General features: G+C 35.3%; 4 protein-coding genes and 1 non-coding gene across 7 annotated transcripts; 3 read left to right on the top strand and 2 right to left on the bottom strand.

The window, feature by feature from the left end:
* Window positions 1–3,362: 3,362 nt before the first annotated feature.
* LOC120172489 (protein STRUBBELIG-RECEPTOR FAMILY 3-like) lies at window positions 3,363–9,791 on the top strand. Of its 3 annotated transcripts, XM_039179949.1 has the most exons (17): window positions 3,363–3,451; window positions 3,960–4,153; window positions 4,533–4,662; window positions 4,757–4,828; window positions 5,017–5,082; window positions 5,154–5,225; window positions 5,315–5,386; window positions 5,464–5,535; window positions 5,604–5,669; window positions 5,813–5,878; window positions 6,413–6,831; window positions 6,941–7,383; window positions 7,764–8,035; window positions 8,603–8,741; window positions 9,097–9,233; window positions 9,321–9,477; window positions 9,630–9,791. In XM_039179949.1, exons 2-17 carry the CDS (start codon window positions 4,045–4,047, stop codon window positions 9,726–9,728), a joined length of 2,391 nt encoding a protein of 796 aa, XP_039035880.1. In that variant the 5' UTR covers window positions 3,363–3,451; window positions 3,960–4,044; the 3' UTR covers window positions 9,729–9,791. The 3 variants fall into 3 exon arrangements, with proteins under 3 accessions (XP_039035880.1, XP_039035875.1, XP_039035885.1); XM_039179944.1 differs by lacking the exon at window positions 3,363–3,451 and having other exon boundaries at window positions 3,909–4,153; XM_039179954.1 differs by lacking the exons at window positions 3,363–3,451; window positions 3,960–4,153; window positions 4,533–4,662; window positions 4,757–4,828 and having other exon boundaries at window positions 5,165–5,225.
* A 635-nt stretch (window positions 9,792–10,426) lies between these two features.
* Window positions 10,427–12,406, bottom strand: LOC120172512 (pentatricopeptide repeat-containing protein At1g03540-like). The gene has a single exon (XM_039179963.1). It carries the CDS (start codon window positions 12,404–12,406, stop codon window positions 10,529–10,531), a length of 1,878 nt encoding a protein of 625 aa, XP_039035894.1. The 3' UTR covers window positions 10,427–10,528.
* Window positions 12,407–16,408: 4,002 nt separating this feature from the next.
* LOC120167270 lies at window positions 16,409–16,704 on the top strand. Its single transcript, XM_039176343.1, has one exon. The coding sequence runs from the start codon at window positions 16,443–16,445 to the stop codon at window positions 16,647–16,649; it is 207 nt and encodes a 68-aa protein (XP_039032274.1). The 5' UTR covers window positions 16,409–16,442; the 3' UTR covers window positions 16,650–16,704.
* Window positions 16,705–20,098: 3,394 nt separating this feature from the next.
* Window positions 20,099–20,256, top strand: LOC120174255. Its single transcript, XR_005521156.1, has one exon. It is a non-coding gene; the product is annotated as a U1 spliceosomal RNA (small nuclear RNA).
* A 579-nt stretch (window positions 20,257–20,835) lies between these two features.
* On the bottom strand, window positions 20,836–24,408 carry LOC120172534 (protein ULTRAPETALA 1-like). Its single transcript, XM_039179975.1, has 3 exons — window positions 23,788–24,408; window positions 22,093–22,417; window positions 20,836–21,186 (listed from the first exon to the last, which is right to left on the bottom strand). Exons 1-3 carry the CDS (start codon window positions 23,996–23,998, stop codon window positions 21,012–21,014), a joined length of 711 nt encoding a protein of 236 aa, XP_039035906.1. The 5' UTR covers window positions 23,999–24,408; the 3' UTR covers window positions 20,836–21,011.
* Between the last annotated feature and the right edge of the window lie 1,338 nt (window positions 24,409–25,746).

Genomic DNA, 25,746 nt, shown 5'->3' on the forward strand with positions numbered 1-25,746 from the left:
TGGATGGAGAAGAATGACGTGATGAGCATAGAGGTGTACATGTACATTTGCATGTGCACCGGAGCATGTGCAACTGCAATCGCCAGTTAGCAACCGACGCAAGCGTCTCTCTTTTTCTGTGTGTTCTACAGCTTGCGTACAGTCTTTTAACTCTCGCTGGGTCCAGCTTTTACCTGATCGTCACATGTCGGATTCGGTTGGAAAAAAAATCGTGGGTTCAATGTATCCATTCCCACTTGTTATGAACCGGAGAAGGTTGGTCCAATTATCTACGTATTTACTTAATTTGTCTTTTTACAGATAATAACTATCTTTTTACTAATTGAATTATATTTTCGACAATGATATAGATCATTTGATAGACATGAGCCCAAAACAGGTATTGTTATTGTTGGCCACTTCCTCGGGGCGTTCTCCCTCTCTCTCTCTCTCTCTCAATCCCCAAAATGAAAAAGGAAGAGAGAGAAAACGGGGAATGGGGTTTTAGTTAAGCAAATGCTCAATTGTAGCTGTGAATTTATGTGAGATTCAAGCAGTGCCTATATTAAAAAAGAACCTTTAATTAAATGAAGCATACGATCCACAACATTGAATTTGACGTAAGAATAATAAGTGAAAAGGGCAAATAATGTAGGGTTAGGTGTGGTTGGCAAGTGCATTAATCATGCATATTGCGTACGTACAATTTGAGGATTCGGCCATATTATGATGATAAAACTCTTTTTTTCTATTAAAAAGATATTGATCAAAGCGAATTTTTTTTTTATAAAGATACGTTTGCGTGGAAGTGTTTTTAAAATGTATATTTTATTTATATCTACGTAATAAGTTATTGTGACAATTTCATTTACGTTAATATTATATAAGATCAAAACAAAAGAAATAAAAAATAATGAATTGAAAGTATACAAATTATACAAACATTTTATATGATAAAATAAAGGATAAACTAATCCGATATTCCCTCGACTATAAGTACTTTTAATTATATCCTTCGGTTATAAAATAATTTTTAAATTATTAAAAATGATAAAATAATCATTAATCTAAAACAAAAAAGGTAATAAATATTATACCACGTCACTATTTCATTTAATATTTAATGATCGATAACTTGTTTATAATAATATTTTAATTCGATAGTTAAATTATATTTAAGAAATAATAATTTATTTAATTGAATTAATAATTAAATGATGTTATATTTATTTACTCTAAATTAAATAATAACATAATCAAACAGTTTCTAGTTGATCATAATATATGGGACATGTTGGTGGCGGCCCCAATGAAAGAATTGGTGGGTGACAATCGGATAGATTCTGTTTGATGCATGACAGCTTTTGTTAGACTTATAGAATGTAATAAAACGGCATTGACATTTGACACTAACCTTTTACGACACCGTTTTCCTGAAAATTTTTATCCGTTGAGAGGTATATACACGGACAAAGAAAACAATTCACTAAACATCCCAAAATTTTCACACATTATACCCATTAATATTATTTTTATTAATCTTGGCTGATTATAAAATAATATATTCTAAATATTCTTAATTATTTGATAATGATAGCTCAAATACTCTCACAATCTCTAATGCTCGGATCTAGAACCTCTAAAGATATAATCATCATTTAATCGCTGAAATAATTTGGTTCGTGACCCGTTATGTTATTGTTTGACAAGTTAATCATAAAAAGTAAGATTTTATAACCAATCTTCCGAGAAAATAATATTCCTTGTCGAAGTTTCAAAATTGTATAAACTTCTAGTATGATTAGGGCTTCGATAAAAAGGTTACAACCATTACCATTAAAATTATTATGTTAGAAGTGGAATTTAATTACTTTAGTTAAATTATTGTACACGTTTATCTATTTTTAATAAAATTTATATTTTAACAAACAATCTATTATATTACTATTCTATTCACATAAATTATGCATGTCACATTTTAAGTATATTTTTATATTATTCAATATAGACATATTTTTAGTTGTTAAATATATATTAAAAATATACAATTCTCTGTTGATACAATAAAAAACCATAAACATATAATAACATATTATTAAAATACATTAATAGTTTCAGTGTATTAAAATTCATCAAAATAAATTTGTAATTATTATATTTAATATAAAATGTTATTTTTAAATAACAACTTATTAAATATTGCAAGGATATACTATAAAAGAAAGGGTAAAGTACACAAGTTGTCCCTTAATTATATGGCACACCTTTCTTAAGTTCCCAACTATTAAAAGTTATAAAATGGTTCACTGATTATAGGGCACTACTTTGTTGAATCCTCCGACTATTAAAAGTTACAAAATGGTCACCCGGCTATTCATATGTTCCATGTTTGTCATTTTTATTAAAAAAATGGTGATTGTCTGTGCTGGATGTAAATCTGTTGACTGAGATATGATAAATATGATCCTAAAATTATTTGAGTTGTTTTTTATGGATTGACTCCTTGTTTATTTTATGTCGTCGAATCAATGTTTGAAACATTATGTCGTCGAGTCAGTGCTTGAAAGCAACGATGGTGCCACTAACATCATTAAAATATGATTTTATTATATCTCAATCAACAAGTTAATGTTCTACTCATAAGGTTGGTAATTTTTAAATGAAAAAGAACGTGTTTTTGGAATATATAAATAATCAGTGATCATTTTTAATTTTAATAGTTGAAAGATTCGATAAAATAATACTTTATAGCCAGAAGACTTAACAAAAGTAATACAATATAATCCGGAGACTATTTATGTATTTTACCCTAAAAGAAAATAGTACCATGCGTGCACGCATACAATGAAAAAAGTGTACATTTACAAACGGTGGCTTTCACTCAAATGTAACATTACCTTGCAAACTTTGAATGCTTACATTTTAACAATCAAACTCCACTTAACATTTTTGTCCTTTATTAATAGTAATTAATTAAATTAGTGAAGCGTTATGTTTCTATTTTAGTTTTAAATATACTAAGAGAACACATTGTTTCTTTTAATGAAGAGAAGTTGTAATAATTACATTGCCGATAAAACCTTGAGTTGAGTTCACTGTTCAGTTCCGATAGGTCAGTCGGAGAGAAGAAATAATAGTAAAACACGACGCCCACCGGCTGCCTAAAAATCTGTTTAATTTGTTTTCTGTTTCTAACAAAAAAAGATAGATACACCTCAGCAAAAACCATGTTTCCGACCAATCACGCGCGTCTCGAAGCGCGTGTCCGGTTTCCGTTTTTAACGATAGCGAAGACGGTAGACAACAAGAAGATGGGATGAACATGAGTAGCACGCACATCGTCACTGGTCTTTCTGTTTGGTATTAATTTTCTCATTTTTTTTATAAATAAAACAAATTAAAAAGATAAAAAAAGGAAATAGATTCATATAGAAAACCTCTGAATTCTGATGCCCCTTTTTCCACATTTTGGGTCAGTAACTTTTCTCTCTTTTTTTCTGCCATTATTTTCCATTATATATATTATCTTCTTTTTTTCATCCACTTATTCATGGAAGTGGGAACCTTAGCACCTAAGTTCTCACTTCAATATTTACTTTTTTTTAAACATATAATATAAAATCAACTTTTGTGACTGAAAGTTCTTTCCCATTTTTTCTCTTCCTTATTGGCCAAACTTACTTGTGATTTCGCCTTCAACGTTTATCTAAAACTTTCTGCCTCTTATTTTCCCCCGATGAGTTCCTTCGGTGCTTATTCTTTTCATTTTCCTTTTTTTTATGATTTGAAGTATACTAATATTGTTACATATACGTTTAGATATTTATTGTATTTATGTTTTTGAGCCTTTTATACAGTGGATACGAATTAGATTCTTTTTTAGTTTTTTTTAATTTGTTTTTAAAAAGTAGTCTAGTTTTTTTTGTTAAGACCAGTCTGAGTTTAGATCACTGACTTATTATCTCTGTTTTTTTTTTCAGATTGGGAGTTTGTTGTTATGTGATTAATGGTGTGAAGGAAAGATTTGGAAATTGGAGTACTTTTTGGAGTTGAGTTCAGAGATTAATGGGTAGTGCGAGATCTGGTATGGAATGGAAGGATTTAAACATCATTTTGGGGTTTGTGCTGATCTGTGCAGCTAGGATTTCGTTGGGACTCACCAATCCTAGTGACGGTAAAGCTAATCTTGCAGCATTTTCTTTTTTTCATCTTTTGGTTTTGTCTGTTTGGTTACTGAGAAAATGTGGGAAAATGGAAGAAAATGAATGATATGGAACATGGGTTATTTCATTGTCGAAAGCTGGTTTGACTAAGTCAAATAGCTGGAATGCTGAACATGTTTTGAATTTCATAAAATTTTACTCTTTTTAGCTGTTCCCATGTATTCTCTGCTAGGAATGAAGCCTTTAGCTGGGATTTTTCTCTTCTCGCTTCGACATTTTTTGATGCTCTACTGTTTGCGTTTTTGGTTCATTCAAATTCTTATGATGCTTTCTAGCTATCATGTGGAGCTATGTATATCTAATTGTATGCATTGTTTTTGCTCAAATTAGTTGCTGCGATTAATAGCTTATATGCTGCATTGGGCTCTCCCTTACTCCCTGGATGGGTTGCTTCCGGCGGAGACCCTTGTGGTGAAGCATGGCAAGGCGTACAATGTAACGGTTCAGACATAATTAGCATGTAGGATGCCCCCTTCTTTGACTTTTTAGATTAATAAAAGTTCTGCAGTATTGCTGATATTTACTTCTCTAATGTGACGGCCGGTTTTTTGCAGAGTTCTAAATGGTGCTAATTTGGGTGGTGAACTGGGTGACAACCTAGGAATGTTTGCTTCTATCAAGGCAATGTAAGTCTTGTTTTTCTCTTTACTTACTAACCAATTTCTTGCCTTCAGCTGTTACTGGCCAACATTTGATGTCACCTTATCGGTTTCTGCAGTATGATATGTTTTGGAACACTAGACGTCTACACGATACTATTTCTGTCCGATGGTTGGGACGATGTCATTGATTTTTGTAAATTTTCTTGTTTCAGATATCTAAGCAACAACCAGATCGGAGGAAATATTCCATCCAATTTGCCTGTTGCCATGCAAAACTTGTATGTTTTATTCTCACATGATTTCATATCTTTTCTTGTAGCAACTGCATAACATTCTTTAAATTTGGCAGTTTTCTTTCAGACAATAAGTTCACTGGAAGCATCCCGGATTCACTAACTTCTTTGACTATGTTGACAGCCATGTAAGTTTTTACCTTTCCTGAGATAATGCCTACCTGATTTTACTTTGAAACAGGATATATTCTGAACTTTTACTCATTTGTGCTGTCAGGTCATTGAACGACAACCAATTGAGTGGAGAGATACCAGATGCCTTTCAGTCCCTTTCTGGATTGATCAATCTGTAGGTCCTGGATTCCAATTTAATTAACTTCCTGGTTCTTTTTATGGATTCATAATTGGCGTATTCTTCCTTTACAGGGATTTGTCCAATAACAATTTGAGTGGACCTCTGCCACCATCAATGGAAAATTTGGCTAGTCTAACCACTCTGTGAGTTCTCCTTTCAGAATGGTAATGTTAACTGAATGAACAAGAAAGCTAACTGTCTCAGTTGGCAGACGTTTGCAGGCCAATCATCTGTCTGGGACGCTAGATGTTTTACAAGATCTTCCCCTAAGAGATTTGTACTTTTCTCTACCCTTCCATTTGCATTTTTAGAATCAATGTTTCTTACTAAATTCTTTTAAGTTACAAGAACCAGTTTTGAATGGTTTTAGAAGCTTCTTGGAGGAATCTTGGCTAACATTCTTCATTCTCTTCTGGACAGGAACATAGAGAATAACCTATTCAACGGACCCATTCCTGCGAAGATGCTGAGCATCCCAAGCTTCAAGTAAGCCCTGTACTATCATTACCTTTGAAGAGTTTAATCTTTAGTTGCCAATTTTAAGCAAGCACACATTATTAAAGTTCTTGTTTGGTGCACATCCAATGCCATAGATACTGACGCTAGCTATGTTTGTAAGCTTACTTATCATTTGAGAAATACCAATAAGAGCAATTATTTTAAAATTTTAAAATCTGGATGATGGATCTATGCACCTTTATCAACATTCCTTTTGACATTTTATATTGTTTAATCTCTCATGCTTTTGGTATGAAGTATGTAATCAAATATAAGAAAAAGTTACAAAATAAAAAAAACTGAGCATATTTATTTCTGCACTCATCCGAATTTGATTAACATAAAAAGTCTCCAAATTTTTGTATAGCTTATAAACAAAATCTAATCTTCGTTTGTTGATGGATTTTGCCCTGCATTTTCTTAAGAGCTTCTTTCCATATATACGCATACAAAATCAATTTTACTGTTTGTATACTTCTTCATGTTACTTGTATGTTTTTTATGTTCAAATTCTCTTCACAGGAACGATGGGAACCCATTTAATTCCACTGTTGCTCCATTGCCTGGTCCCACTCCCACATCACCATTAGCACCACCGCGTTCGCCTCCACGTTCTGAAGTACCAACTTCTGGTCAAACACCAACATCTGATCAAACACCCGGGAAACATGCCGACGGGCCTTCTGCGTCCGAGGGATCTACTTCTACAGTGAAGAAGAATGTCTTTACTACTAAAAGGGTGGTGTGGATATCAATTGCAGGTGTTTTGTTGTTTATAATATTAGCGTTAGCACTTCTGCTTTTTATGCCAAAGTGTAGACGAAGAAGGGAAGATGCTGGTGGGGCTTTCAAACGGCGTCAAGTAGGAGCATATAGAGGAAACCGGGAGAGCCTTGTTGGGGATGGATCCTTGCCCACCACAACCAGTCAAACAGAGAAAGGCAAATGACTTTGCTTTTACTCATTTTCAATTTGGATAATAGACTGTTTGCTATTATTGTCCGGTTTCAATCACTTGAGCACTAATAGTTTTTGAAACTTTATGAACAGGCCCGAAAGAGGCAGTTACAAGACCAGTGGGAGGTAATCAAATAGAGAGGGGAAGCATGGGGGCGCTAGCAAAGCCACAGAACAAGGAAGAAAGAAATGTGGAAAGGATAGGCACAACGCCAAAGAGACTTGACCATGAGATAGACATGAGTAGGATGACTAGCTTCGATATGATGATGATGGAGCCCCCTCCACCACCACCACCACCACCTCCTCCACCCCCACCCCGTCCTGTACAACTTTCTGAGAAGGTCATTGTGAAACCCATTGTGCCTGATGAAGTAACTGCAAGGCCTTCTGCCAAAACTCCAAAGACATCTACATTTGCGAAATCTTTCACCATTGCAGCCCTTCAGCAATATACGAATAGCTTTTCTCAAGAAAATCTTTTAGGGGGTGGCATGCTTGGAAGTGTCTATAGGGCAGAACTTCCGGATGGGAAGGTAGAATTGTTGATTTTAAACTGATTTGATTTCGTTAGAAGCATGGTCCCATTAATTAGTTTTCTCCAAGAATTTATTGTGTCATAGGCTTGCTATTGGATGATAAAAATTACGATGATAGACCTAACACCTTTCGAGTTAACATGAGCTGGTAAATATAGATCTGAGGCATCATAACCTATTGCTAGTCAGTTTTATAAATTCTAATTCCAACTTTTCATCCCAGCTCCTTCATTTGCTTAACCCTGTTTTACACATCTGCATGTATGCACAAGTTGCACTTGGGCATGGTGCTATAGCTTATAAAGACCTTTTAAATGGTATAAATGAATCAAGCACCTTCAGATTCTGATGCATGATTTTCTTGTACGCATTTGTAGCTGCTTTCCATCAAGAAACTGGAGAAGAGAGTTGCAAGTCATCAAAAGGATGATGAATTTATTGAACTGGTAGAAAATATTGATCGAATCCAGCATGTGAATATTGTCAGGCTCATGGGTTACTGTGCAGAGCATGGTCAAAAGCTTTTGATCTATGAGTATTGCAGCAATGGATCACTGCAGGATGCGCTGCACTCTGATGATGAGTTTAGAAAGAAGCTTTCATGGAATGCCCGTGTTCGGATGGCTCTTGGAGCTGCTAGAGCCTTAGAGTAAGTGGTCTGGCGTTGTTTCTTTCTATTCTAGTATGTCCAGCTTTAGAATTTCAATTGGTTGCTTCTGTGGTTGGAGTCTTTGTATAGGTAGATTCAGGTATAATCAGTTACATTGTGCAAATGCTTGAGCATGATGCTATTAAGGAGTTACATTAAGAAATTGAAGCTGGTTAGAGCTAACTGCGCTTGTTTATGGAGACTAAAACTGTAAAAACAATAAATCTAAGTTAATAATGGGGTGTAAAATAAAGTATTTATGTCAGGTCAAAAGGTAGCAGTGAAAACTGCAGTTGGGAGGTTCTGTGATGAATCTTTTTTTCTTTTTGCAAGTGACCTTTCAGTTCCAATTAGCTTTATGCTGGACAGAAAAAAATTGCATTTTTAGGTACCTGTCAATTTTCATCAAGAAATAGGAGAAGAAAAAAACACGTGCATTTCTTAGATATTCATATTGACATAACTAAACAGATATACGTTCATGGTTTCTTCCTGCTTGAGACACAAACACTATTCATTTTTAGTGCACACTATTTCAGTCCTAATTTTCTTGTTTTATATGAAAAGGTATATGCATGAGGCTTGCCAGCCACCTATTGTACACAGAAATTTCAAGTCTGCCAATGTTCTACTCGACGATGATCTCGATGTGCGAGTCTCTGATTGTGGTTTGGCTCCATTAATAGCATCGGGTTCTGTAAGTCAGGTAGGTTTGAGCTTGTCATCATCTTATTGTTGACTTCTTGAACATGATAAATTGGTAAAGCTTAAAACTTTAATTGGCTTCTCTATAGTTTTCATATTCTTATTAATTAGTTGAACGAAAAAAAAAGATGACAACAATTTTCTGGGTAAAATAATTTTGAGGAAAATAATTTGCCTGACTCGGAAATATTGTTAAACAGCAGTGAGTCTGAAGTATTGTTTAACAGTTTTCAATTGTCTGGTGCCCCTATATCTGGGAGAGGAAACTTTACTGTTAAAACGCCTAATAGCATTAGTAAAAAGTGTGGCTGACCTTTATACTAACATTTCTTTACCTAAAACTGGTCCACTTTCAGTTGTCAGGACAACTACAATCAATTTATGGTTATGGAGCGCCAGAATTTGAGTCTGGAATTTATACTTCTCAGAGTGATGTCTACAGTTTTGGTGTATTTATGTTGGAGCTCTTAACTGGCAGGAAATCGTATGACAGGTAAATGGTGAAACCTTGCTGAAGTTATCATTTAGTGTCCACTTGAGATAATCTGGTTAATTTGATTTTGTTGAAAATGTTATTCAGGAATAGGAGTAGAGGTGAACAATTTCTAGTGAGATGGGCAGTCCCACAGCTCCATGATATCGAAGCGTTATCTAGAATGGTTGACCCATCTCTCAATGGAGAATATCCTGCTAAAGCGTTGTCACGCTTTGCCGATATCATTTCTCGATGTGTCCAGGTGAGAATAGCATCGTTAATATGTTATCTGTGTTTGTGCACACACATAACTATATGCTATATAAGCATATGTAATTTGGACTGTGGCATTCTCTTCCTCATAGTACAAGTATTATTTATGTGTTCCTGTCTAACCACGATTTCATTTTGCAGTCTGAACCGGAATTCAGGCCACCGATGTCTGAAGTCGTTCAAGATCTATTGGACATCATACGCAGGGAGCGTCCGAGTAACGAATCAATTGGAGACTGACTTGTATTAGGCAATAAACCTGATGAATTAGGTTATGAAAGGAAGTCGCAGTAATTTGATCCGTCAGACGTTGATCGGAGAAAATACATCCATTGTTAAAGGGGCAGCAAGTGAATACTCCTACTATCGTGCAACCAAGCTTGATCCTAAGCTCTTGCGAAAGAGGAGTTATTAAGGTCGTCATGTAGGAATCCCATTGCTGTGACTAGGAACAGTGAAATTTTCGGGTATGTTACTTTTTAATCATTCTATTGTTCATTAAAATCATGTAATGAAGACATAGATATGCTAACCATTTGTTTCATGATACACTATTTATTTTGTTACTAATTATGATTTATGATTTTGTTCCCATTTCATTTTGTTTTTCCTTGAATAGATCATTTGTGAACAACATATGCTCATATTCTGGAATAGATCATTTGAAACATAAGTATTGCCCATGATTTTAATTTTAGCGGATATCGTTATGTGATATAAAATTTTGAATTTTGCTTTGACAGATTCGGGTATTCGATTGATAATATTTAATTTGAATTTAGATTCGAATAATAATAACCGGATAACGCAGACGAAAAGTGGATTCAGATTTTTTGATGTCTAAACGCACTGCACAGTGACAACTTTTGCATCCAAATGGAGACTAAATCTTCAAGAACTCAATTGGAGGAACAGCAGCTGTCAAAAATGTTGGACAAATACATTCCCGATTTCATGAACTTTGAACCAGTTTAAATTGACCCGCACTGATTAGTTCTCACCATGGGATGAGATCCCTTGAGCACAGAACATTGTTATCTTCAAGGCATATCCGTACCAGCCACATCAAGGTAAGAATCCATTTTACTGGTTGTCTCAACCCAGCTTGTGCCCTTAATCTTCTTCACTCCTCTGTCTTCCATTAGCTTCCTAACCTTTATAGCATCGTTCCATCTTCCAACTGCTCTATAAGTATTCGCTAGGAGAACGTAATTCATATGATTGTCGGGATCTAGTTCAATCATTTTCTGACCAATCCGCTCTGCGGTACTGGAACTTGCACTGGTTGTGCAAGAGCCAAGAAGAACAGCCCAAACGGATGAATCATCTCTACACCATGCACTCTCTATCAAGTTTTCAGCTTCTTCAAGTAATTCAGCGCGACCCAAGAGGTCAACCATGCAATTGTAATGTTCGATTCCGGGTTTAATCCCGTATTCACCGGTCATTAAGTTAAAATAATGTCGGCCTTGATCTACCAAGCCAGAATGACTGCAAGCAAAAAGAACACCGATGAAACTAATATGGTCAGGCTTAATGCCCTCCTTGATCATCTCATCAAATATACTTAGAGCTTCCTCACCTCTTCCATTCTGAGCAAACCCGTAGATCATCGAGTTCCATGTTATCAGATTTCTATTAGACATCTGCACAAAGATCTGATGTGCAAAATCAATACAACCACATTTTGCGTAGAGATCGACTAAGGCCGACTCTACAACAACATCTCTCCAACCACCCCTTCTCACATACTGGCAGTGAATTTCTTTCCCTTGTCTTACAGCGGCCAAACCTGCACACGCACGGAGAATAGTTCCAAAACAATAGAGATCAGATTCATCCATTTCCCTGAATACTCTAATGACAGATTCGTAGTCTTTATTGTGACAGTAAACACCAAGCAATGCAGACCAAGAAACTGAATTCCTTTTCGACATCCTATGGAAAACGCGCCAAGACTCATCAACCAGTCGACACTTTCCGTACATGTCGAGAAGACTGCTCTCAACAACCACATTTCCACAAAGTCCATAGGTAATGACCTTAGCATGCACTTGCTTCCCTTGTCTCGACCTCCCTAAATTCCCACAAGCTGTCAATACCGTCCCGAATGTAAATCCATCAGGGCTCAACCCATTATTCCTTTGCATAAAATAAAAGAACCGCAATGCTTCTGCATGCAAATCGTTCCTCGTGAGAGCAGAAATAATAGAAGTCCAACAAATAGCATCCGGGTCAGGCAATTCATCGAACAACTGGCACGCTTCATTCGGCTGCCAATTCCTCCCATAAAAATCAATCAACGCACACGAAACCACACGATTTGAGTCAAAACCACTTTTTATAACCACCCCATGTAAGCACCATCCCAGCCTCGACTTCCCAAGAATCGAACACACCTTGATTATAGAAGATATGGTGAAGGCATTCGGCTCAACTCCCAAACCCACCATTTCCGAAAACAATTCAAGGGAACACTCAGGTTTACCCGCTTTAATATACCCAGAAACCATTGAAGTCCACGAAATAACATCTTTAACAAACAAACCATCGAAAACTCTCCGAGTATCTCTTAAATCAGGACCCAACTTAAAATACAGAGCAAGCAAACTATTACCCACAAAACGATCCGTCTCGAGACCAGATTTAATCACGTGGGCATGGAATTGAAGCCCGTGAAGGAAAGCTTGAACATTTGTGCAAGTTTGCAATAGGGAAGCATATAGTAATGGTTTATTGGAAGGGGTTGTTTGGGTAGGAACATGTAGAGTGTTTAAGAGATGCATTGCAGGGAACAGTTGAGCTGACCTGCAAAATTGGAGGATTTGGAAATATATATCCGATGGGTATTTGATGGAGTTTTCGGGATTTAAACAAGCCAAAGAGCAGCTACCGCGTTTAACGAAGAAGAGCTTCATCAAATTGACTTCTTTTTAAGGCTCCTTATTGGTACTTTTGAAGCTGTTAAAATTCACCCGCCCTTTTCGCATTCATATTTCCCAATGCAAATACCTTGTGAAATGCAGTACTGGCTCTCCATATTATGTAAGCCCTTCAAGTTTTTTCTTTATACTTAAATAAGAATATAATGTCTGTAAGTATTTTTAAATAATGATTTAATGTTTTTGAATTTGTTTAAATGACAGTTTCATTTGAAATTATTTTTTAAAATATCATATCTTTATTTGAGTATATTTAAAATTATTAGATGTGATTATTAGATTGACCTGGGTCGAATAAAAATTATTAATTAGTTAAATTTATGAGTATTAATTTATCATTGAAATTTTATTTAAGTTTTTTAAAAATCAAATTAAATATATGTTTTAAATTTTTTGTATAAAATTATTTAAAAAAATAAGAATTAAAATTACACGCCAGTACAAACAGAGATTTAAATTAATTTTCCAATTATATTTTTTTGTCGCGTTTGTTTATCACGATTGCGGGTATAACAAATGTTATTACGGTTACTGTGAGTATTTCGGTCGTGAATTCTTTTTAAATTCACACGACTTATTATAAAACATAACGTCTATAACTATAAAAATATTATTAGTGATTTTTAGAATGTTTTCTAATATTTATTATATTTTTGTTGATTTTTTTAAAGAAATTAATTATTTTTTTTTTAAATTTTATCATAATGAAATAATAATATTAAAAATACCTTACGGCATGAGCTATTGGATTGCAACGAACCACTGTCGCAGACATGGCTGATGAAGCAGGAAACTGGATTTGGCCTCGGTTTGAGCACATGCTGCCAACGGATATACTTTTGAAAATAGCAGCAAAAAAAGGACCAACGCAGCAGCTTGAAAATGACAAAATAGGATGGAGTCCAAGAGAGGATCGTCTCTTTTCTGTGAAATCAGCATATGAAACCCGAAAACAACATACTGAAGGAAAGAATCGAGTAATGACAAATGCGGAAAGGAAGAGTCGACGCATCACAGGAAATAGTAGCTGCCCGGTATGCTTTGCGCCAGTGGAAGACACAAATCATTTACTGCGTACATGTCCCTCGGCAGTGACAATCTGGTCGGCAGTTGTCAAAAAAGAAAAGCTACAGGATTTTCTAGAAATGGAGACATCTTCATGGCGAAGCTTAAATCTCGGTAAACCACGAGAATTTGTAGGAGCGGTGGAACATTGGGACATAATGTTCGGGGCAATAGTAGTTGGTAATGTTCAATCCCACGTAGTATTGAAAATATTATTGAGAATGGGTATTTATGGTTTGGATTTCCCAGTTCCTTGTTAAGTGAAATAGAACAAAGGGACTCTCGTGCATCGCCGCCGCCGCCGTCCGTCTCATCTCGTCTCGGCTCGTAGTCGTGGTTAGAGATTTCAACTGATATTTATAGGCTGTTGAGGATTGTTTAAATTTAAATGGCAACAGCTGATTTATGAGAGTTATTAGAAATTAAACAGTTTTTTCTAAATTAAATCAAAAACGTTAAAATGTATCTAGACTGATTTTCAGCTTTGTACAAAGGGGACAAGCTGTTAATATCAGAAGTTATAGGAGTTGTTTGATTTAATTCCAGGGGTTACATGATATAATTTCGGGAGTTATAACAGCTGAATAATGATGCAATGAACATGGACTATTTTTGAGTCAGGTTTATCTAGACGTTTCAGCTGTTACAAAAGAAGAGATTTAATCCTGAAATTTTATGGACGATTTTAATACTATTTCTAGCCTATAAATAGAGAGCTATATTCAGTTTCTCAACACACTCTCAACATTCAGAATTCACTCTCCAAGTGTTTTCTAAATATTATCTGTGTGTGCTTTCTGATAAGAAGAGCAACACCACCGGCAGTCCACTCCGATTTCGGGTGTACGGAATTCGGAGCGACCGTGATAACCTCGGGGGGCGGTCCGCCTATTGCAGCGATTACACACATCGAGACGAATTCGTTTCTAAGACGGTGGTTATACCATAACATGATTTACGAATCTGCTCCTTTTAATTACTGTTTATATTTCTAGTCAGTGCTAACCGTGTAGTTTTGCAGTCTATTTTACCAACAATAGTATGGAATATATGGTTACATAGGAACTCCATAGCTTTTGACACACCTCCAGAAGACAGAAGAACGATGTTGGAGCGAAGCAGATACCTTTGGGTAAATACATGTAAAGCAATAGAATCAAAAGAACATTTAAGGGGAGCCCACACTCAACAAATAGTAAGATTAATATATTGGAAGCGACCACCTGAAGGTAGGTTGAAAATTAATTCGGATGGAGCCAGAGATATGAGAACAGGAAGAGCATCGTGCGGGGGAATCATTAGAAACCATGAAAGAGCATGGATGATGGGGTTCACTAAATTCATAAGTACCTGTTCAGTCCTAGAAGCAGAAATTAAGGTAATTATAGAAGTGGATAGCTTGGAAGCCATAAAGACCATCAAAGCAGCAGAGAACGGACAGACTTGGATAACAATGGTGCAACACATAATGCTATTCTTGAAGGAGGATTGGACTGTAAGATTCGAACATGTCCCTAGAGAAGGAAATAGAGCAGCAGATTGCTTAGCAAAATTAGCAGATATGACAAATCAAGAATGTCTAGAGTTTTCCAACCCGCTGGAAAGGGTGCAGAGTATTTTACAGGAAGATTTATATGGAGATAATCATAGTTAAAATATTAGGCAAATATAATTGAATGGCGTTGGCCTAGTCTTAGAATATTACTTCAACAGTTAGTTTCCATTCATTACCAAAAAAAAATATTAAAAATAAAGACATGTTATTATCTTAATTAACAATTACCTGTTAAATTACGATCACCATCTATTGTTATTAAAAGATAAAAGGGTACTTGAGGCCATTATACTTTTCGGGGGAAATTGATATGGCCTTTGAATTATTTTTACACTCAGTGACCCTTAAACTTAAAAAAAAAACTCAATGTAACCCTTTGATAAATAATATTCATCGTTAACCGTTACAATATTAATATGATATTTTATAGTATTGATGTGAAGGTCCATAACGACTAGTGATGTGGGCCTTAACTTCAGTCAAAGATAAACTTTTGTTGTTGATAGGATATTTGGCAATCAACCAGGAAGATACCAATCTTTTGGCTATTACGGTTGTGAAGAAAGGTAGGCAAGACTCTGGCATAGCATTCGCTATAATTTTTAAATCCCGTAGTTATATACTGTTGTATGGAACTCAAACTCCATATTTTTGCAATCAACATGAACTCCAGTTCCTCAATTTTAAACACTCTGGTTTCATGGATTTTAATATGCATATCTCTTAGTTTCTTATTTAATGAGAATACTATTCGACTATATTTCCCAAATAAACAAAATGCTTTTAAACAGTAATCTAAACTTCCAAACTGATTTGTTCCAAGAATTCTTGTCGCAGCCGTTTACTTTGTTTTGTCTTAAGAAAAAGTTGACGACGGTTGTAATAAATCTAAATAGAAACCAATGCCGTTTACTGTAAAATTAAATTAAGACACGTGTCATAAAAGTATTGGCGGGGCACAGTTAGGAGCATATTTTCGGGACATAAGATTTTTATTCGAATACGAATGACCTTAAAATCAGCAAAGACAAATCATCCGTTGCCTCAACCAATTAGTTATTGCTTACTACGCCTACAACCTCACCCTATCTCTTCCATCTCTATACGTGTACGGTTCAAATCCACCTACACTACACCTGCACAGGCCTACTGGTAACACTTAAACATCGAGCTACTTTTTGCCCATACTCCTGAATGAAATAGTCAAATTCAAACACCCAAAGTTGATCGGCCTTTAACCCTCCCCTCTCTCACCTATATATATCTGCGCCCTGTAACTTCCTTTAATCATTAACAGCCAAGTGTTAACTATTACAGCCCACTGTTGTTCAAAAGAATTATACATTCTGGTCGGAGAAGCTAAAAACAAGAGAAGAGGAAGAAGACAAAATCATGGTATGTTTCTGTTTTCTGGTTGATCAGACAAAGGAAATGAGCAAAAGTAAGCCGGCGGCAGGGTTCTGCTCGAGGTGCGGTGGAGGGGCCAGTGTAGCCGATATGAAAACTCGTACCCGGTTTTGCTACGTCCCCTTCTACTGGAAATCTTGGAAGGCTATTGTATGCACTTTTTGTGGCGCCATTCTTCGATCTTACCGTTGAATGAATATCCGTGGGGGGTACCCGCTTTTCTTCTTCTGACTGACCCTTTGACAAGGGTCTAACAGCGAATTAGAGACGGATGATATGTATGATCTTCATTCTTTAATATTTAGTTCCAGGAAAACAACGCGTTTGTTGCAGATTTCTGCTTTGTAGTTTGTACACTTACTGTTAATGAAAATTAATATTTCTGTTAATATTGTAGTTTGTTACAGATTATTATGGCTTTCGTACCTAATTACCTTGGACAACACAACTTGGGCGGTTAGAACGTGAGGTTTCAAAGGAATCATTAATGAAAAGAGAGACAAAAAATGCAAGTTGATTCAGGAACCGACCATGTTCAATGGCCTGCTTCAATGCCCTGCCATGTTGGGAACTCAACTCTAGTGGCTGTTGTGATCCAATGTAAGAATGCATTAAGAGAAAACCCAAGGAGCATGAATGTATTTATCTAGCAGTTGGTTAGGAGGTTAAGTCACACCATTCTAGCAACCTACCTAGCTCACACTTTATCTCTCTCTCCCTCTCTTTCTATGTAAATAAAATTGGTATTTAAACAAGATTATTGTTCTCCCTTGAGTGTCTAGGTTCTAACAGCTGTATATGTATGATGTGTGTGCGCCATCAATAGTTAAGAAATATTATGAACAAATATTATCTTATAATCATCTTAAATTATTAAAAAACACAAATTCAAATGTTAAAGACGATAGACGATATTATTAAGTCGGATAATTTTAAATCTTGACATGAGTTATGAAACGGATATGAAGGGAATAACAGTTGAAGACATTAATGACATGGGTGTTGTGCAAAATTATATGATGTGCATGTGAGAAAGAAGAGCATAAGGGGGCGTTTTGGCTTTGTTTTTTGTTGCAGTGAAAAGCTCACTTCTGTAATTATAGAAGACAAAACTAGCTGCTCATATTGAATTCTGAAGGTAAATGCAATGACAGAGGCAACTAAATGCTAATAAATATTACAGCGTTTAAATTTTTTATTATTTTTCAGGTTCACGGAATGGTCCCCATAAGGTTACTTCCCCTCTGATTTAGTTGTTTTACACTGGTTATGTAAATTTGATCGATCTATAGATCATATATCGGTAATTAACTTAAAAAATAATTTAACTTTTATTAATTTAAAAAAAAAGTAATTTAAGATAATTAATTACGATTTCTCTTCTTCTTTTTCCCCTCCACCCTAAATCTAGGGGGAGTGCCATTTCGGTGGGATCAATTGAGACTGGCGCATAGGCAGAATGTAGCAATGAATGCATCTGTTTATATCCATGGATATGAATGGCAACATATAGTTTACAGTATTTAAGAACAATATGATATTTCATTCACCTGAGTTTATGTTAAACTTGATTTATATATATTTGATAAAGAACTTCATCAACTTTCATGGAAAATTATCATCTTTAACTATAAAAAAAAAGTAAATCTTATCTGATGTTATCTTATAGTGAAGTTGACTGGTCCCATCCGTGACTTGACCGAAGAGCAGAGTCAGCGTCTGTGTGTATATATATATATATATTGTTGGGAAATGAAGATGGAGAAGAAGTCAACTGTATAAAAAAATGTTGAAAAGCAAAATAAGCAACCCCAAGGGGAAGGCAATGCAGCCGGTGAAGAGTGTTGCCCCATGCTTACATGTCTGATGAGTTGAAGCGCAGCAATGAATGAGAGAGAGTTGACTTGAAGGGTGCTTTATTCTTACACAAACCCTTCTGACTTCTTCCAACCAACTTGTGATCTTGTCTCTCGCACTTTCCTTATGCATGCCACCCTTTTTTAATTACTACACGCTCAATCTTGTTGGAAATCAGGTAGCTGCTGCTTAAACAAGATGTTAACCGTATTCAATATTCTGAGGTCGGCTGTGCTGTGGCGGTGTTTAAGGTTGGCGGTTGCCGCCACTTGAATTGCAAGGATTGTTGCCGCTGTGGCTGCCGCACTAACCAAAACTGCCATCAACCTTTCAACTATACATATATATTGGGGGGTGAAATCCCAAAATTTTAAATACTTGTAAGAATAAAACACCCTTCAAGTCCATCCTTAAAATTTAAATTAGTGTAAAGATTTAGATTAGTATAAGAATAAAATACCCTTCAATTTAAATTAGAAAAAGCTAATTTATTATATATAAATAGTTGAACAGTTATTTTTTATTAATTTTTTTATACAAATGATCAAATTACTGATTCTCTCACCAATTATTTAAAGATAAACTTTAACAAAGTTGCCAATAATAGACTAGCTTGAATACCTAGTCTTATAAACTAACGTAAGAGAGATACACTTCTTAAATTTTCCGTAAAGTAGAGCGAAAATTAAAATCAAAATAAGACCAATAATTAATTATTACACCTTGATATTTGTATTTATTTATGAAAAAGAAAATGGTAAACAAACTAGTGTTGCTGCCTAATAGATTAGTAGGAATGGCAAAAGAGTACCCGCCCCGCATCCTCCTGCCTAGTTAAATATCCATTAAATTTTGGATTATTATGAATTTAGGTGTAATTTTAGAGACTAATTTATAAATACTAATATTTTATAAGATATAACTTGTAATTTAACCAAATATTAAGAATACGTTTATGCATTTGTGTTAATGTGAGGTATATGAATTTAATATTCATTTCATCGGTTTGATGATACAGCTTGCATTTGTCGTCTACAAAGAGGGCAATTTAGCAGTCATCGTGATGGGTTTGATTGCATCTGTAGTTCACATTACCAGTTTACCGACTTTCATCTAGTTTATGAGGTTGTTAAGATTCTCTGTCAAACCTGAAAGACATGGAGTACCCACTTTAGTTTTCATCTTCACAAATAGTACATGTTTCAATTCGAACTTCATTGTATTACTCCATCTTCAAAATTAGCATGATTTTACTACCATATTGTTCTAATAATCTTGAACTTAGGCTAGAAGTATTTCTACTTTGTGAGATATAGTACTATATAAAAGCCAATAACTTTCCTAACCTGCTTATAAGAAGTATTTTTTTCTACTTTATATAGGAGACATTCTTGTCCGATTTAAGAGATTTGCAGCTTGAACTCTGCATTACAACAGCATATGGGAATATTTTACTCACCAAGTTTCTCAACATTCCACCATTAGGTTAGTCCATGATGGTTTTGTTAACGAATTTGGAGTTTTTTTTTTTGTTTCTGCTTATTTGTCATGTCTATGTTTGTGTTTACCTAATGTTTGTTCTCAAGTTAACAAACACTGCAACTATTTTTTCTTGCAACTTATAATGGTAAGTTGATCTTTATAATGTGATCTTTACGGATTCACCTTTCCACCAAATGTTAGACTTATAGTTCTTTTCCTGGAACAATATCTCACATTAGGAAAGTACATGAGTAGACCACTTATTTGACATTATAAATAAAAGGAAGCTACATTCTTTTAACATATTTACCTGGATGAGGTCAATGGACAATAATCAAGGTTCATGGCCTAGGTAAGCGACCTCCATTGCAATTGGGAGGGGCGCTCGCCTAAGATTTTTTCACTGTAGGAGATCCTACGTTATAATTTGTGGTAGTTAATGAGTTTGTGCTTGCATCGAGCTCAAAATCGAGCTTCAATTGAACTCTTGAAATTTTTTTGAGTTCAAATTGAACTCGATAATTTTTAGCTCGCGAGTTTTTTAGTCGAGTCGAGCCTACTTTTAAAGTTTTCGAGTTCGAGGTGAACTCAACAATATTTTAGCTCGACTCGATAGGTGTGAGAATAAATTTAAAAATGTACCCGCGTGGACGGGAGTGGATATAAAATTTTTTGCCCATTATAGGTGGTGAGCGGGTGATGAATTAAAAAATATTAAATGAGTATGAGAATGGATATCCGCACCCGACCCTCCCGTTTGCCATCCTTATAGACTAGTTTCTCCAACACTGCTAGCATTAATTATTATGATACGATTTTACTAAATAAATTGCTGCATCATTTGAAAAAAAAGAATAAAAATAATTATTGAGGAATTAATTAAAAATTACGGATAAAACCCGTCCTCTTATTATTAAAAGATAAAAACCATGAAAACTTAGCTTACAGCCCAGCGTTGAGATTGAGAAATATGAAGTCGTCAATGCATACGTCCGGACTTTGATTAGTGAGAAAAAGAAACAAAATAGCAGAGCAGATATGAAAGCAGGGATCAAGTTCAATTAAATTAAAAGTTTTAAAACCAGTCGATAAGCAGAGGGACTGGTAAATTTTTAAAAGTCTAATGGCACGAAACAGGAGAGAATCCAGCTCGCTTTCCTTCTTAAGTGGATGTGGGTTCAAACCAAAGCAGCAAATGAAGAGAACCCATCCTCTTCAAGCTTTGGCATTCCTAGTGAAGTCGGTGCAAGTTTGGCAACTGCAATCACCGAACCTACAGATTTCACACCCGAAGCACACACAGGATGTACAACCCTTGCACGTCGGAGAACGGGTGCAGCCCCTGTATACCCTGCGACTTGCTCGTTCTTCGTCATCATCGCATGTTATCCTGAAACCAAAATCTGATGTTGAAAACAAATTCATTTCGAGCTAAAGGTGTAATGTTGTCGACATAACATATTAGAGATGATTTGAGTATAAAGAAGATATTATCAATAGCCATCTCCGAGCCCTTTCGGAACTCTCTTCCTCCCTCCACATTCAATTCAAGAAAGAAAAGAACACGGCCCAGGACAGAGCCAGAAAATTTTATCAGTGAAACAAAACTAGCATATCAGGAAGACATCTACAAGCTTTCCTTGAGAAAGACACATCTCACAATCTAAGTGATACGAGAACATAGATAAATAGAATGACCATTTCACACAATGGAATTAGGCTTCAGTCAAACTGCCACACGGAACAGTAATGTTTATACCTCTCATTATGGCACAAGCAATACACAATGCCACACAATCGAGTGAAGCATTGTTATCAAACTGCCTAATGCAAATAACCAGGCATTGCGGTTGAACCAAAACTTTTCTCACATGCAGTACTAGATTTTTCACCAAAATTACTTATTGTTTTTCTCCACATTAAATCAACAGATATTAAAAACAAGGGTTAAATGCAAATATTAAAAACAAATTCAAAGCACAGATATTAAAAACAAGAAAGGGTTAAATGCAGATATTAAAAACAAGTTCAAAGCATAGTTCATAATGCAAGGAAAGAATGAATCAATCGTTAGTTTCCAGTAGCCATATATAAAGATGTCACGTGAAAAGGTTTCTTGATAGAAAAGTAATAGAAAACAGATAATGAAAAAAATGTTGGAATCAAAACGTATTTGCTACCACATGCATTACCTACAAAAACATTCCAAATTTTTAACAACTGAATTTTTTAGAGGTAGAAAAGAACCAAGTCAAATTTATCAAATAAGAAGTAGATCAATAATTGGGAGACAAACCTGTCATATGGAAGATCCGAACATTTCCAATTCACATCCGCTAAAGCATCATGGTGAATCCGACATTCCTCTTTCGTCCGCAATCGAAATCTTCTCTCCTTGTTACAACTGCTACAGCGAACAAACTCATCCCGATGACAAACTCTTCCATTAAGGGATCTGTTGGTACCATTGGCATTTTTAGATGCTTGGTTGTAGTATTTCAGCAATGCAGTCTTTGATAATGAGACCTTCTCTCCATTCACTATCACCCAAACGTTATTTTTCCACTTTCTAGCCGTCTCTCTTCCAGAATGCTTCTCAAACGCAGCAGGAGTCAACTTGTCTAACCATTGAAATTGACATTCACGCAATTAGAAAAGAAAAAATGAACAAAAAAAAAGTTTCCATACTTGTTAGTAAAATGCAAAAGGAACTACGACAATGTGAGTAAGTTGAAAAGATGGTATCATATGACCAGACACGGGAAGGTTCTAATAAACAGTGAAGGCGCAGACAACAGTACAGACAGCTTAAGCCAGTTTCAGTTATATTTAGTTGTAAGGAACCTGACTATATAGTGCTGCCACCAAATTCACCTTGCTCTTTTTACAAGCCCCAACATGACCAAACGTAAAACAGAAAATTGAAGTGTATAACTAAGTTTTCTTTTCGTTTGACATGGGTACTATTTCTTCTTTTATGAAAAAAGAGACAGTTTTCTAACATACCTAAGGTTCCTTCACATGCATATAATAGGCATGCAATCCACTCCTACCTAAAAATACTTTGAACAAGAAACATGTGTAACACTAATCACCGATCAAACTGTAAAAGTTGACAAATGTTTTAAGCTTTTATTTTGCCAAATTTGATTTCCTCAACAATACCGTGACAAAATTGGACGCAATATCATGGAGTTATATGCTGAAGCCTTAAAATAATAGAATCTGGCTAGTAGAAGTACTGTTCGAACCTCCAAGCCAAATTCGTACTACACTCACAGGTAGCATCATGTAAAGAAAAGCACATGCACAAAAAAAGAACGCAGGAAATAGGACGTTCGTCCCCCTATAGACATATAGATATCCTAGTAAAACAATGCATGAACATGCTTAAAAGGCAACCCTCCCAGTTACACTTCACAAATGACATGCCATCACAATGAACAAAAAACGTACGCAGAATCCATACGGACACATGTTTTCGCCATGAGTTTTACTCTGTCTAACGACAAGAAACAGAACTGAAAGTATGTAAAAACAGTTTCTTAAAAGATTACATCGAAGACCTTAGAATCACAACAATAGGCAATAAAATGAGGGTGTTATTCTGAAGATGAAACTCAGATCTTTGGCCAACAAATGAACAGACGGAGTAGTGTGTCAAAATATGCACAAAACACGACCTTGTTGTCTTACAACCAAGGAAAGCCAAGTCTTTGAGACAAAACAACATACACATAAACTGTGTCAATAAGGAACCAAAAAAAACCCCGAAAGGAGTCAAGCCTCCCACCATCCACTTCTCATTATATCAAAACCTCGATTAGATAAGAAAGCGACACCCTTCAACGTCAAATGCACCACCACAACTTGATCATAGCACGCATTAAATACCAACAAAAGAAAAATCAAAACCCATATTCCCAACAGCATCAAAGGAAGATAGATGAGAAGAAAGAAGGGCTAAAGGAAGAGATAGAGACAGAGAGACCTTCATTGCAACCAGGGGTGCATTCACAGGTGATTTCAAGGTCACCGTTAGAGAAAACCCTAAGCCTGCCAACGGCATCACCATATCTATGACTGGTACACCCACATGTCACTTCTATAAAATCTATTCCTTTCTTCAACCCACTCACCTCTATCAACTCCTCCTCGCTAAAGATCATCGACCCACTCTCTCTTTCTACTTCATTCTCCATTTTCTCTCTCTCTCTCTCTCTCTAGCAAGATCCCCCCCAGACGATATCAAACAAAACCAACACAGACGCACGCACGCTCAAACACTCTTCTTTTCCTTATTAGGTTTCCCGAAAAGAAAGTGAACCCAGAAACCCCAAAGAAGAGAGAAATAGAATATGGGTAACGTTGAAAGAGATTTTATAACAGGTCTGAAGTCTAAAACAAAGGAAGGGGTGGAAAAGGTCGCATCTTTATGGGATTACTCCCGGAGATCTGGTTGAGAATACGTTGAAATAGAGAGAGAGAGGGGGGAGGGTTGGGTGGTGGAGTTGTAAGTATTTGGGGGTGTGAATGAGCTGGCCAAAGAGAAACAATTAAACAAATGTCGTGGGGCGAAGGGAGTGTTGTTGAGAGAGAGAGGTTAAAAGCTTAGGTGCTACTTGCATGACATGATATGACATGACATTGAGGGACGGAGAGAGATGAGCTTCGGCTTTCGGGGTCAGGAGCCTTTGGTTTATTGTTTATTGAAACTAGTGTCGCCCGACTTCACATTTATATACTAATCTATTTCCCCTTTTCTTTTTCTACTGCAATTGCAATTCCTTTTTCTTTTTTTCTTTTTACAGTGATGCAACAATTTCACTGTGCCTCTTCATTTCTGCATTGCGTCATACTGCCTTTATAAATTTAACTCATAAGCCACTCCACTACCTTCCTTTTTTTCCTTTCACTTTTCCTATATAGAAATTAATGATTCTTTCCTTCCTTCATGTGTTTAATCCCATAATTTTATCTATTTTCATTGAATTTCATGATAGAAAATTAGCTAAACTACATACTTAATTACTTATATAATTTTCTTTTGACATTTAAATATTTTTTTCTTTTAAAATTATATCTAAAATTTTATTTTTATTACGACGTAATTAATCACATATCATTAAAAAATAACATAATTACCGACAATATTTTTATTTGTCTCAATGATGATGTAATATTTACTTATTACGATACATCAACAGCATTGTTAATATTTTATAAACAAGTGATTAAAATTAAACCAAAATATAATATTAAATATAATTTTAAATAAAAAAAGTCGAGTGACAAAAACAAAGCCTCACAAATATATAGTTTATCCTAAAATATGATATATTTTTTAAAAATAATATCTTTGAGTATTGCTTAGGTCTATTTAACTATAAGATAGCCGAAGGTCTCTCAACTTGGATAAAAGAACGATGTAAGTGCATTTAATAAGAGTACAAATAATACATTGAATGTAATGCAGAGAAAAAGTACACCGAATATGCTTGGTTAAGGCTTCATACATGAATTTGTTAAACACTTGCAGATATTGGAATACACTGCCGAGTTCGACTCTTGCTGGACTATCACTAGTAAGTTTAAACTACTTTTGACCGGCCAAATTTGTAATATGAGAAAAATAAATATTAATTTTTTATTAAATTAATGGTGATTATAAAATAATATATGTTATAAGTATTCTTAATCATTTGAAACGTTCAATCACTCTTATAGGCGCTAATGCTATAACTTATGATCTCTAGGAAAAATGATTTTTTTTAACCACTAAGGTAAGTTGATTCGTGTAAATCAATATTACTTTAGAACAATCCTTTAAAGATTACTATAATTAATCCTTTATGGTGCGTTTGGTTCACGGAATGTAAGATTATCAGTGAGAATAAAAGATTACCAGGGAATAGGATTACTGGGAATGTTGTATTTTGTGTTTGGTTGG

This window comes from Hibiscus syriacus, unplaced genomic scaffold (genome assembly GCF_006381635.1).
Source record: "Hibiscus syriacus cultivar Baekdansim isolate YM2019G1 unplaced genomic scaffold, ASM638163v2 tig00003041_pilon, whole genome shotgun sequence".
In the NCBI taxonomy this organism is placed as follows: domain Eukaryota; kingdom Viridiplantae; phylum Streptophyta; class Magnoliopsida; order Malvales; family Malvaceae; genus Hibiscus; species Hibiscus syriacus.

Bases quoted from the DNA above. Each gene is read 5' to 3' on its own strand.
- LOC120172489 (XM_039179949.1), top strand. From the start codon at position 4,045: ATGGGTAGTGCGAGATCTGGTATGGAATGGAAGGATTTAAACATCATT. The intron at 5,879-6,412 runs GTAAGCCCTGTA...TTCTCTTCACAG, and splicing joins CTGAGCATCCCAAGCTTCAA to GAACGATGGGAACCCATTTA. The intron at 8,036-8,602 runs GTAAGTGGTCTG...TTATATGAAAAG, and splicing joins GGAGCTGCTAGAGCCTTAGA to GTATATGCATGAGGCTTGCC.
- LOC120172512 (XM_039179963.1), bottom strand. From the start codon at position 12,406: ATGAAGCTCTTCTTCGTTAAACGCGGTAGCTGCTCTTTGGCTTGTTTA.
- LOC120167270 (XM_039176343.1), top strand. From the start codon at position 16,443: ATGGTATGTTTCTGTTTTCTGGTTGATCAGACAAAGGAAATGAGCAAA.
- LOC120172534 (XM_039179975.1), bottom strand. From the start codon at position 23,998: ATGGAGAATGAAGTAGAAAGAGAGAGTGGGTCGATGATCTTTAGCGAG. The intron at 22,418-23,787 runs GTCTCTCTGTCT...TTCAATGGTTAG, and splicing joins CACCCCTGGTTGCAATGAAG to ACAAGTTGACTCCTGCTGCG. The intron at 21,187-22,092 runs GTTTGTCTCCCA...TTTTGGTTTCAG, and splicing joins TCGGATCTTCCATATGACAG to GATAACATGCGATGATGACG.